The sequence below is a fragment of the Misgurnus anguillicaudatus genome, chromosome 3, assembly GCF_027580225.2.
Source record: "Misgurnus anguillicaudatus chromosome 3, ASM2758022v2, whole genome shotgun sequence".
NCBI classification, from domain to species: domain Eukaryota; kingdom Metazoa; phylum Chordata; class Actinopteri; order Cypriniformes; family Cobitidae; genus Misgurnus; species Misgurnus anguillicaudatus.
Genome location: NC_073339.2, coordinates 34,711,584 through 34,724,513, shown reverse-complemented (window position 1 = coordinate 34,724,513; position 12,930 = coordinate 34,711,584). Strand labels below are relative to the sequence as shown.

General features: G+C 38.2%; 2 protein-coding genes across 2 annotated transcripts in view; one reads left to right on the top strand and one right to left on the bottom strand.

The window, feature by feature from the left end:
- The window catches only part of acsl1a (acyl-CoA synthetase long chain family member 1a), a 35,495-nt gene extending 29,840 nt beyond the window's left edge, over positions 1-5,655 (bottom strand). The window contains exon 1 of the mRNA XM_073865490.1: positions 5,573-5,655. The gene's annotated coding sequence lies outside the window, so the exon portion shown is untranslated. The remainder of the gene's footprint in view (positions 1-5,572) is intronic.
- Positions 5,656-8,995: 3,340 nt separating this feature from the next.
- helt (helt bHLH transcription factor) lies at positions 8,996-11,828 on the top strand. Its single transcript, XM_055206685.2, has 4 exons — positions 8,996-10,253; positions 10,895-10,999; positions 11,105-11,201; positions 11,291-11,828. Exons 1-4 carry the CDS (start codon positions 10,224-10,226, stop codon positions 11,734-11,736), a joined length of 678 nt encoding a protein of 225 aa, XP_055062660.2. The 5' UTR covers positions 8,996-10,223; the 3' UTR covers positions 11,737-11,828.
- The last annotated feature ends 1,102 nt before the right edge of the window (positions 11,829-12,930 follow it).

The window sequence follows — 12,930 nt, the reverse complement described above, 5'->3', positions numbered from 1 at the left end:
CTTGTTTAAAGGCACATTTTAGACACAGTACTTTGCACCTTAAAAACGCGCTTTTATTACCGTCAGACGAGATTGTGAGACTATACAGACACCAAGAAGTCATATTTAAATGCTGTTTTAATAACTCTTAAGCAACTGAAATAAGTTGAAATAAACAGATTTAAGTTCAGAGAAATGACCGTCCTGTCACAGATGATGCTCTGCTGTGCACACGCGCATGCTCTGATTGAGTTCAGCCGGAGGCGCTTGCTGTTTATTTTTTGTTTCCTATGTAAAGAGCAGCTCGCGTGGTGTCTCCTGCATCTGCCATGCTATCTTTTGACTGGCTGTAGCTAGCTAAGTTAAAGGAGGTTGACTCGCAGCACTCAACACGTGTGTTTTCCCACTTGGCAAGACGTCCGGACGTGACATGGGGGCGTGGCAGCATCGATGATTCCATTTTTTAATTCGAAGTTCGAGGTTGTGACTTAATTTCGATCAATTTTATTTAAAATCGAAATCGTGACACCCTTAAATCAACACAGGAAAATGTTTAAGGATTTTTTGTTTTTCAAAATATAAGGCCACAAAGTTAAACATTAGCAATAGCAAACAAGTCAAAATGGACCTTTAGTGTCATCACAATTAATGCGTGTACTCTGAATAGCATTTTTTATTTGACCAACAATTATTGTAATGATAACGTTGTGTTCCATTTTCTTTGTGGTTTGTGAGTGCATCATAGCAGCTGTGAAACTATTTATGGACAGCCTGAAGGAGAGAAAGCTAAAGCTGGGTGACCTATGTGAGTGACCTAAACATAGACTCAACTACAAGTGCATCTACATATCAATCGGCTGAATTTGGGTTGATTTTTACCACTTAAGACAATCCCAGTCAAAGTCCCGATTGTCTTCGTGGTTAAAACAATTATATCCTGTGGTGCCTGGTGTGTTAAGAGGGTCTGAATCTGTTGAAAATGTACGATCGGCAATCCTGTTGTGAAGGGAACCTCGAGGACAAACGCACACGCACACTGTAGATTGTGACGTGAAACAAAATGATACCTAATCAGAAAGCGAACTGATGTAAGACGAAACCATAACAATCGCAGTCATGGCGCAGCAGGCACAGTCCAAAGTGAGATGGACATCAGAGATGTAAAAAAAAGCAGTCCACAGTATTAATGACATTTCTTTGTGCTTGTCTCGTTGTTTGTAAAGGGGGTTTAAAGATGTCTGTGATGACCACAGGAACAAAACTGTTAAATCATAGATTTTTTTGTCATCATGTTTGTGGTTTCTCACATTTAAAAAATCTGATACGATTTTAAAAATCTTTTAGTGTGGCCATAGCTTTACGCAGATAAGTGCTTGTACATGGTGTAATTACTTAGTCTGTCCAGCAGGGCATAGCTCTATTGTTTACTACTTGCGACCCATGCAGGTAACTATAGTGTCACCAGACATAACACAAGATTTGTGAAAAAAATCTTTTGGTTGTTTTTATTAATTCAAATTTATTATACGTTTTGTGTTGTATATACTATATTCTACATAGGCTATAGTACCAGTCAAAAGTTTGGACACACAAATGGGAAGTGACTGATACTGTACTATATATAATATACGCATAAAGAATATTGTCAGATATATCGTAATCAGGCTTTTATAGTCCCTTATATCGGTATCGGTGCCCCCCCCCATAAAGAAAAAGCATATCGGTCGGACTCTAATACATTTGGTACCAATATGTACAGGGCTCCAGACTGCCACCAAAATTTGAGAGTGCCACTGAATTTTACATTCAGTTGCACATGTGCGACCAGTAAATTTGACCTTTTTTTGTGATGTGACACTGAATTTGAAACAGCACATTGTTTTCTGCATCTATCATGAGTAATACAGAGGAAATTAGTAGAAATGTGAATATTTGGTTAGCATGTTGATTTACGGTGCCTCTAAATTTTCTGGTTGCGCCCCTAAAATGTTCAGTTGGGGGCCACCGTGCTCCTAGTGAAAAAAGTTAGTCTCTTGCCCTGATGTACTTTTGAGGTTCTAAAATGCACTCTTTTGTACCAGTATATACCTCTGTGCAGGGCTCCAGACTAACTTTTTTCACTAGGAGCACAGTGGCCCCCAACTGAAAATTTTAGGGGCACAACCAGAAAATTTAGTGGCGCACACCGTAAATCAACATGCAAACCAAATCTACTAATTTCCACTGTATTACTAATAATTACTTTAATAATGGATGCAGAAATTACAAAAGTCACATTTTATTCTGCACTTTTAAAGATGCAACAAGGTAAACTGACAGCACCATTGCTGTCATGACAGTACAAATAGTAAATAAAATACCATACATTCAGAATAAGAAGTAGGCTGTGTTAAATTTCAACATCATCTCTGCCTCATCTGTGCTCTGATTTACAGTAATTTGTCTTCTAAATGCAAACGGCAGTGGCGTTGCTTTTTTATAAACATGTCACGGCATACTCTATGCCAGTGGTTCTCAAACTGGGGTCCGGGGCCCCCAGGGGGGCCGCGAGATGGTGCCAGGGGGGGCCCCAGTTTTATGACATTTTATGAAATACATTAATTTATCATGAATTCTGTGTAATTAAACCTAAAAAAATAAGGCTACTAACCAACAGCACTATTTTGTATAACTTAATATGTTTTGTATAATTAAAATGTTAAATTTTAGAACAGTTTTTGTCATAAAATTTCTTTGGGGGGCCGCAAAGGAATGCACCGTACACAAGGGGGGCCGCGCGTGGAAAAAGTTTGAGAACCACTGCACTATGCTTTAGGCTGAGATTGTGTTTAATCAGTGTATTGTGTTTAAACTGTGAAGTGCCTGTACTATCGGTAAACTTTGTGTTCCTCGCAGTTCTGGGGTAGCTGCTGCAGTACTCGCAGTTCATATATTTCAACTGCTTACAGTACCTCAGCCAGCTGAATTCTTTCAGCCAGTCTTCTCGAAAATGGTGAGTGCGGCCTTTTTTCGCCACACAAACCTCTGACTCTGCATCATCATCTGATGGTGACACTGTAGACTCTGGCACTGGTACACTAGCCGCAGGTCGGAAGACGAATCATATGTTCGCTGGATCATAGCTGAGACGCACCCACATATCAGGTTGTGATGATATTTGTCTCCGTTTCCTTCCCACAGATGTTTACGCGCGCTCTGCTATCTCTAGGCCCTCCCCTTCCACACATTTTAGCCACTTACAGTGGCCATTCCCTATTCTTCTCACACGCATTGGCCGCCTCACAGGCAGGCATCACTCAATGAGACGCGAGTGTGTGTGTGTGTGTGTGTGTGTGTGTGTATGCGTGTGCGCTCGCGTCTCATTGATTATTTCATTGCTCATTTCATTGATCATTGACGTGCCCCTTCCACGTTTAATGTATAAAAAAATACGGAGGGTGGGGGAGGCAAATTTACTGGTCGCACATGTGCGACTGGATGTAAAATGCAGTCGCACACTCTCAAATTGGTTGCAGTCTGGAGCCCTGCTGTGGTACTAATATGAACTCTTTACGAGCAAAGGTATACTATTTGAAAGGGTACCGCCGCCCAGTGACAGCTAGGGACTGATTTTACAAGATATAGAGGAAGAATTCAATAGGATATTGATTTAAAGCAGGTAAAAAATTATATTATTTCTGGTGCATTGGTAAGTTTTGTATGATAGAATCTCTCTGTCCTCAGTACACCCAGTTACTATCATCTTTCATAAACTACAAACAGAGACACTCCAGGTTAGATTGTGGCCTAAAGGGGGCTTGGCCATACTTGAACCCTTTGTCAGAAATTGACCACACCTTGAAAATATAAAACAAGCGAAAGCAGAATACTATACAAGAAACTTCCTGTAGGCCAGAGGGTGAATTTGCTCTTTGCGAGAATAAAGACTTAAACAATAAACTGATATTAATTTCAAAAGATCTGAAACTTAAAACAGGCTGACTGACATTTTGTCTATAAGGTGCACTCTCAGAAAAAAAGGTGCATGAAGGTACAAAAGTTGTCACTGGGGTGGTACCATTTCAAAAAGTACACTTTTTGTCCCAGTGACAAAATGGTACAACTTGTGTACCTTTTTATCTGAGTTTGGGACTGCAATCATCTGAATTGTTCATCAGTCCCTCACTATTTACTTTAATAGGCAACTATTGTAACAGCACCCTGCAAACCGTTATATAGACTTCAACAAATTACAGAAGAATAATGAGATCAAGAAAAGATGAAGAGTTATGTTTCCAGTACTGTGTGTAACTTCAAGTCTATAGAACAAGGTTGGCGACACCTGCTTTAGACTTTCCTCATAGGAAGGGTTAACATGACCCTTGATGATGCATAACAAACCGCCTCCCTGAAGAGAAAATAGGGAAAACGTGTAATCTCAAACCAAATATTCTGACCTCCAGAGAGTGTCCGATGCCGATATTCTACATTTTTGTGGCTTACGGAAATCCGCACATCTGCTCAAAATTGTAAAATGTCAACCCACTACGCAAGCACTATCTGTTCAGCTCAGCACAAAATGAGGAATATGGAAAATAACTAACATACAATGATCTGGAGAACGATACAGCCGTCTTAGATAAAGCAACATGTGCAGACAGGCTCTTATAACAAGATTAGTAAATAATTATCAAAAGTGATGTGACATCCATCGCCAGAATGTGCTTTTCAGTCTTGAACAAGTTTAAATTCCCTGGATTGTTATTTATAAAACACGCATAGGCCTACGCTTCCTCTGGGGAGGTAAAGATCTTTTGGAAAAAATGTAAGTCCATTTTTATACCACTGCATGAACCAAATGGGGTCAGTTTTTTTTGCTAGGAGGTCTGTTTGTCACTATCAACCTGTTGCATAAGCATGCTCTATTGGGATGCTTTTTATTATATTTAAAGTCAGCTTGTTAACTTCATTTTAGGGCACTTATTTTTGGTTATGCTGATTAAATCAGGCACACTGTCTGAGTTAAACAGAGTTAAATGGCTTGTTAAGGGTGCCATGTGATTAGCAGGAGGTTAAACGACAAGGAGTGATGGCACGACATACCGCGGACAAGGGGTCCATTGTTCCCCCATCCGATTACTTCTCTATTATCTAATTAACTAACAAAGGGGCGCGCAAGGCAGACCCTCAGCGCGCGTCTTAAAACGCGTTCCTCCTCCTCCTCTCTTTTTGTCTCTAATCTTCACATCGGATCCCCGCGTATCTTCAGGCATTGGAGTAGTAAGAAAATGACACCAGATAACGCATATCTTGCATGAACGTGTTTCAAATAAGCATCTTCTTTACTGACCATTGCGCTCGTGGCGTAAAGACGCGTGGTTTCCCATACCATTCAGATCCTCTGCATCAAAACGCATTCCTCTGCTGTGTGATGACACGTCGTCATCAGTGCATTCAATGTTAAATCGAGCATGCATGCATGAGTCTGAGATTAATCGATACGATCGTTTGTATTAAAGGCAAAAACGTTCGAACATTTGAAGGCAGTTATTCCGTATTCAAATCAACATACAACTTTCAATTTCAGACAAAATTAAAGTTAAATCTGACAAACCTGAACGGTGCAAATGTTGCGTCCACACAGCTGTTATTCAAGAGACGGATATGGCGCTCCGAGCTGTCTGTAGATACGAAACCGGCCGCTCCACCAATCAGAATCCGCTTAACATATGTGGACGCGTATGAATTGAAAAAAAAAAAATGCTTTGCATTGGTCAATATTTAGGAAATAGTTGCATACGCACATTGATAAACAGATGGTGGTGTAAATGCAAAATTTATTTTTAGAAACTGCTTTCTGTTTTTTATTTTATTTATGTAGTCTACAGTGTGTATTTTTTTCTGTAAACCCTATTCTTCTGGAAAAGTGTTTATGTTTTTATTTATACCATTTATTTATGATATGGTATTCATGTTCATGTCTGTTAAGCATTCAAAAGTCATGTATGTTTTGTAAACAGTTAAAGTATAAATGTTGGACACCTTATACGCTCAATTAAAGTGTCAATTAAAGAACTATTTTAGCTGTATAGTTTCATAAAGAACCTTTAACAACGTTCTTTAGACAATAAGGTATGAGAAAAAAGTTTTTTAAGAACCTCTGATGTTCTTTATGGAAACCAAAACATGTTCTATAACATCGCTGTGACCTTTTGCAGAAACATTATTTTAAGAGTGCATATGACTTTATTACTATATGGCTCCCTCTAGTGAGCAAGCTGTGAAATCATAAGTTATCACAGACGAATTTATGAGGAAAAAGCAAGAAGCACTAGACAAGTTTCACCAGTATAATTCATTCAGTGAACAATAGTTTTATATTAGATCTTGAAGGATTTTTTGAATGTTTAAGTATTATAGATGATCTATTGTGATGCGTGAACAATGCTGTCTCGTGTGAAGTGATGCAGATGAGACTCACGGTGGCGCGCGAAGCTAAAGGATTGTGTGTTTCTCTGTCTTCGGGTCACCACGGGTCAATGCATCTTGCATGACAACACCTCGTCATGAGGATCAACATTTTTCCCATCATCGTAAAATTTTCTCGCAAACACAAATGACGTTATTTTACTACTGTGTTTACGGTATTCAGACAGAGTTAGCCTACTTACATTTGTATTGCAGTCACAAAAAGTAGCCTACATCAATACGTAGACTACTATCAGATATGCCCAGTTGTTTAATAAACGAATCATAATACCTAGAAGTAGTGCTAAATTATTAATTATTATTATTACTATTATTTTAAAGATCTCTGAAGTTGATGTTAAAGTTAAATGATGGCGCTTTAAAAAATAAACAACGTGGAAATGTGGAACGTGAAAAATGGTTGTGTACTAAAGTCCTATAAGCAAATACATATAAAAATAAATAAAATATATGCATAGTGCATGTAACCTACACAATGTTTGTCCAAACATTACATTAAAAAAATTATACTGACGTTTTGTCTTTATAATGCTCAAAATATCCCAAGAAATAGACATTATAGTAGTTGCAGTTGGATTAGTTCTCCAAATTTCAACCTTTTTTTATGTACATAAAACGTGTTGGATACTTGTAGCCAAATGACATAAGTATACAAATAGTATGTTCTACTACATACAATAAAAAGGTCCCTACTAATTTATGTTTACAGACTTAGCAATATTTTGTTGAGAATATTTTGTCTGAAAGGTTATTTAGGGAACAGAGATGGTTCGTCTATTTACTGCGCAAAACCCTATTTAGAACCTTTATTTTTAAGATTGTAAATATGAAATGAATTTTATTTATATAATATTTTTTATTTAAAGAAAACATTAGGAAAAAATAAAATGTGATGTTTTGGCTTTATAACAACTTTCAATACAGGCAAGGAAAAAAATAGCGCGGAGGAAAGACAGTAGCACATGCAGGGCAATAGTCAGGACTGTTAAAATCACCCTTAAAAAGCTTTGCCTTAGCAACTCCCCAGACAAACGAAAACATTCCCCTCTGTCTCAAAAGGAAAGCTCAGTCTGGTTAGATTTTCATTGAAAAGTCTTGGTTTGGTTGGGATATAAGGCGAACTGTACTGCTGTAATCAGGGTGACATGCATGACTGCGCTCTTCTAATTCTCTTTCACATGGAGAGATCCTTACAGGCAGAGTTCAGCTTTCAGGTAGAATCCATTTAAAACTCTGATCCCTATATTGGATCATGTTTGGACAGCTTTAAGACAGCTTTCCACCTCAATGAAACATTGATACGACAATTAGGGCCGTTTTTGACTTTTATAGGAAAAACGTTTTTATAGATAGAGAGAGAGAGAGAGAGAGAGAGAGAGAGAGAGAGAGAGAGAGAGAGACTCATAACAGATTGTTTAAGTGGTTTTAAAATGAACATTATTTTTTAATGCACTTATGATCGATTGTATAGCATACATATACTGTATAAAGACTTAGACAGCTTTACAATTGCTTTATTTTTTTCATGAAAATTATTTTAAACAAAAGATGTCTGTCATAAATATAGCCTATATTGAATATAGCCGCCAGACGCACATAATTAACGAAAAAGTAGGTTTGTAATAATTTATTAGAAATGTTAATGTAGATTGCTTTTGAATGAGTTTAAATAATGTAATAAATCCTAATTAAACCAGTTTTATCTGTTAGTTTATCAAAAGGTGAAGTTTTCTTTTTTATTATTTTTATTTTTTGCAACAGATAAACACGAGAAATACAGTTTTGTTAATGTCCAGTAATAATTTATGCAATATAGATTCGTTAAAAAGTAATTATTTTGTAAGCGCATTCGAAGTGTGCATAACTGTACTTATAGTCTTACTAATATATTTACATGTGTTTAAATCGAACGGCGGGACCTTTGCTTAGGTTTCCAACTTTTTCCCACTTATTTTGTTAAGTGTTTCTTCCTCAAATATTGCAAGCAATCAGCGTATTCTTTACTGACAATGCAAGTATTTTTTTTGTACTTTGTTGTTTCGGTTAAATATGACAATTAAATTGCAATGTCCTTGGAGAAAATTCTGTTGACGCATTGCTAACAGCTTTTAAAACAAAATCAAAAATAGTCACATTACAGGATCCGAAGCAAGTCAAAAGATTTGTTGTGTCGGCTCCAGAGAGCGGTTGCATAAAATTTGTGGTAAATTCAACAATAAGTAATGGGATTTTATGCTTTAGTCTACTTCACTGGTGCTTTTCTATTGCGCGCTATGTAAAAACTTTCCATTGCTTTGAGTATCCAATAAGCTTTAATTCTCTAAAAGAGAAAAAAATCCCCAGATCTTTGATTTTTTCCTTCACGATGCACACTAGTACTTTAAACTATGGCCAACCTTTCGGATTAAAACGTTCCCAGTGAATAAAGCAGAAGAGCCAGTCGTTTTGGCGCATGAAGACTGTGAGTCTGAGTGAACACAATAAACCTGTTGTTAACCTTGCTGTGAAAATATGTTTGATGAAAACAGCCAATTGTTGTATGAAATGTATTCAAGTATGAAATAATGCCCTTTGTTGGCACAAACTTGAGCAATGTGGGGGTACAAAAGTCCCCTGTGGCATGAATTGCGCTTTGGCGTCGCCACTTGGCGCGTTACCCAGACCCCTCTATACGCGATTGTTTCTTTCTTCTAATGACATTTACCGGATCAAAACATGCTGTTAATTCGATCAGAAAGCTTCACCCTACACAACAATACCAGCCTGATTTCTTCCAAAGTTTGTTAAGTTGACCGAAATTAGGCAAATGAATAGGGGTCTCCAGGCGCAGGTGACGGAGAATAATGCGCGCCAGCACCAGCTGCATTCTTCTTTATTTCTTCTTTTCTTTCACTGCATTATTAAAATTTAGGCCAATGAAACTATTCATTCCGCTCAATAGACATTTTCTTATAGGATAATAGGATACAAATTGAGCCCCTCTGAGGGGAATCCAGCGGTGGGTAACCCTCGTGTGCCAAAGACGGCTGGAGTCTCTAACATGGTCGGAGGGGCCGCTCGTGTGCCAGGCCGGGTCCCCACACCTGCCGAGGCCTCTAACAAAACTAAGAGAATGTAAACAAAACCCGACCGTAGCCCATGAAAGATGGACGTGTCACCAAGTCGTGTGAGAAACGCCTCGAACAAACGGGGGGACTCCGTCTCCAAAAGGTCTCCCCTGAACTCGGCGGAACAGCCTATTATGTGCTTACTTAATTACTATAATAACAGTAGACAGGCTTTAAACCTGAGACGGGTTCGGGATGGAAGTTAAGATCGCTTGCTGGGACCCATAAACAGGCGATCGTGTGAGAAACGCGACGTGGAACTTAAAGGGACGCCTCGCTCGAGGGGCTTTGTTTTCATTGCGCGCACTGCGCTCGCGAGGCTCCCGTGGCCATCATGGGCTCTTACTATGCAAATAGTATTCTACAACTTATCACGTGTCTTTAGATAGGCCACGTGGATTAACAAAGTAGGTCTGCCCCCCGCTAGCCCACAGCTTCAGGTTTTACTATTTCTTTAACTGATCCTAAGTGCACACATTAACCAAAAGGATGCCTTTAATCCTATGGAATAATTTAAGGCAATGAATGCGCTAGTCTTCGGGGCGAGAGCTTTATAAGCGACTGTTTCCAGTGCTGCTCACCTCAGTTTAAAAAGTTTCTGGAAAGAGGACGACATATAGAGTCTGGCTACAGTATTTTTAGTTTTATCATTTTTCCTTGTTTCATCAAATGATGGCGTCAAAGATGAAGGATCGCAAGGTATGTGGATACTTTCCTTGCGCATATAAGAGGTCAATGATTAGGCCTGTTTGTTTTAATTTGGTTTATAAGATTTTACAATAAAGAATTTTATAATTAAATTGTATATATTTTTACATTTTTCACATCAAGTAGCTATTTCATTTTGTCATAATTTTCCTATTTTCAGCGCTACTCGCGCACCTTTTTCCCAAAAACGCGTTTGGATATAGTACCAAATATGGATTTAATCTACTGGGCTTGTGGGTTTATAAAACAAACAACTTTTATTTTCTATAATTATGCCATTTGTAGGTAAACCCCGCACGGTTGAAATAAAAAATTAAAAATAGGGATTTTATTTCAGCGATTTACTTACTCGGGTCGGGTGCGGTGCGCGCCGTTGCCATGGAACGCAAGTTGAAATGCTGAAATATTCCTGATTAAGTGTAATTTACTGTAGGGTATCCCAGGGACAAAATAAGATTTTTACTCAGATTTTAATATAAAAAGCAAGTGTCTAGTGTAAAAGCATGATTGCTTTTACACTAGACACTAATTCAACCTTGTTTTGGAAACGTAGGCCTATCCAAGTACATTCAGAATGTATGCCATATACTGTGTGTAAGTAACTTAATTTACAACATGTTCCCTTTCCACAGAAAACTCCTGTTTCTCATAAGGTTATTGAGAAAAGAAGAAGAGACCGAATCAACCGATGTCTAAACGAACTGGGAAAGACGGTTCCGATGGCACTGGCTAAACAGGTGCGCATTATCAAACAGTGAATGTTTTGATCGCTTAAATTGCTCATATCTGCGTTGAATGTTATGAAAAATGTATCTGACAGATTCTGCATTGTATTAAAACAGAACTCTGGAAAACTGGAGAAAGCAGAAATCCTGGAGATGACAGTGCAGTATCTACGCGCGCTCCACTCGGCAGACTTTCCGCGCGGGAGAGAAAAAGGTAAATATCTAAACAAATCATTAAATATGCATATATGTATAGTATAAATCCAAAAGACTTCTTGCTCACAACCTTTCTTGCTATCTCAGGAGAACTGCTGACAGAATTTGCAAATTACTTCCACTACGGCTATCACGAGTGCATGAAAAACCTCGTTCATTACTTGACCACGGTGGAACGCATGGAGACCAAAGACACAAAGTACGCGCGGATCCTTGCCTTCCTGCAGTCCAAAGTAGTCACCGAGCCCGTGTTTGGCGCATTAGGCACCATTTCATCAGATCCCACAGACCTTCTGTGCCAGCTGGAGTACCAGAGTTCGAGCCCGACTGAGTCTGTTTTTCAGCAAAGCCCACCCGGACACTTTTCCTGGCACAGTTCGGCGCGCAGTCCCACGCTCGCGTATCCCTCAGTGTCTCAGCACGGCGCATACTTGTCACCCGTTCAAGGACTCGATCATCATTACATGAACCTCATCGGGCACTCGCACCACAACGCCTTCAGCTTTCACAATGCACAACACGCTGCCCTGTAAATACAACTGAATATGTGTCTTTATTTATATGTGTACATTTTATATTTTAATATGTAGATACTGGATTTAATAAATAACTTTGGATTTAATTATTATTTTTATCTGTGGTATAATTGAAAGGAATTGTCTGTATTTGTAGCCTATGGGATGTTTGGACTATGTGTGCTCATTTGAGAATGCTGGTTTTTAAAATCAGCTTTTAAAAAATCAAGTTTAGAGTCGATTACATCAAACGTACAGGTTTCAAAGACAACCCTGCTGAAAAAACAATAAAACCATTACAAAAAATTCTAATGGTTTTATTGGTTTTATTGAGAATTTTATTGGTTCCAATGGAATATGGCCCAAAACACACAGTGTATTGGTTTTTGTTGGTCTCGAATGGTACAGCGAAAATGGTTTTAAAAACAGAAAAAAATTGAGAAACCAATAAAACGACAAAAAAGATGCACCGTTTAAGTGAATGGGAAGGACTGGCGTATCATATGCACGCCAAAGTGGAATTTGGCGTATGTATTGCACGAGTTTTACACTTCGTGCTATTTATACGCATATTCAGGTGTATTGGTTTTAATGGAATATGTATTGGAACGGAATATGGCTCAAAACACACTACAGTGCACTGGTTTTAATGGTAAAAGCTATTGGTATTTTAATGGAAACCATTCGAATTTTCTGTAATGGTTTTATTGTTTTTTTCAGCAGAGAAGGCATAGCTAAAGCCATAGACCTTAGTTAAATTGAGATGTTTAAGCATCTTTTATTAACATGCCTCAGAAAAGCTGTTACTGGTGTGTATCTGAGAAAAATCAGCGGCAGCTCAAACATGTATTTTAGTATATGACTACCTTAAGCCCTGTCTGTGAAACTGGGGGACAATGAATAAACAGGCATATTTATAAAAAACCTGTTTAAAACAGCAGGCCTAGAAAAAACTAATTAGGGGGGAAATGTTACATACACTCCTAAAAATAAATGTTCAATAAAAGCTCTTTATGGTATCATGAAGAAACATAAACTGTGCACAAAAGGATCTTTAATGGAGTTGTATAGACGGTTTCAGCAGTAACAACATAAACAAGCGGCACCCGTGGTCTACACGTAACTTCCGGTAAACTCCCCTAAGAATAAATACAACAAGTAGTTTAAACTTAGTTTATTTATATAACAAGCAATATATAACAAGCAAAAAAC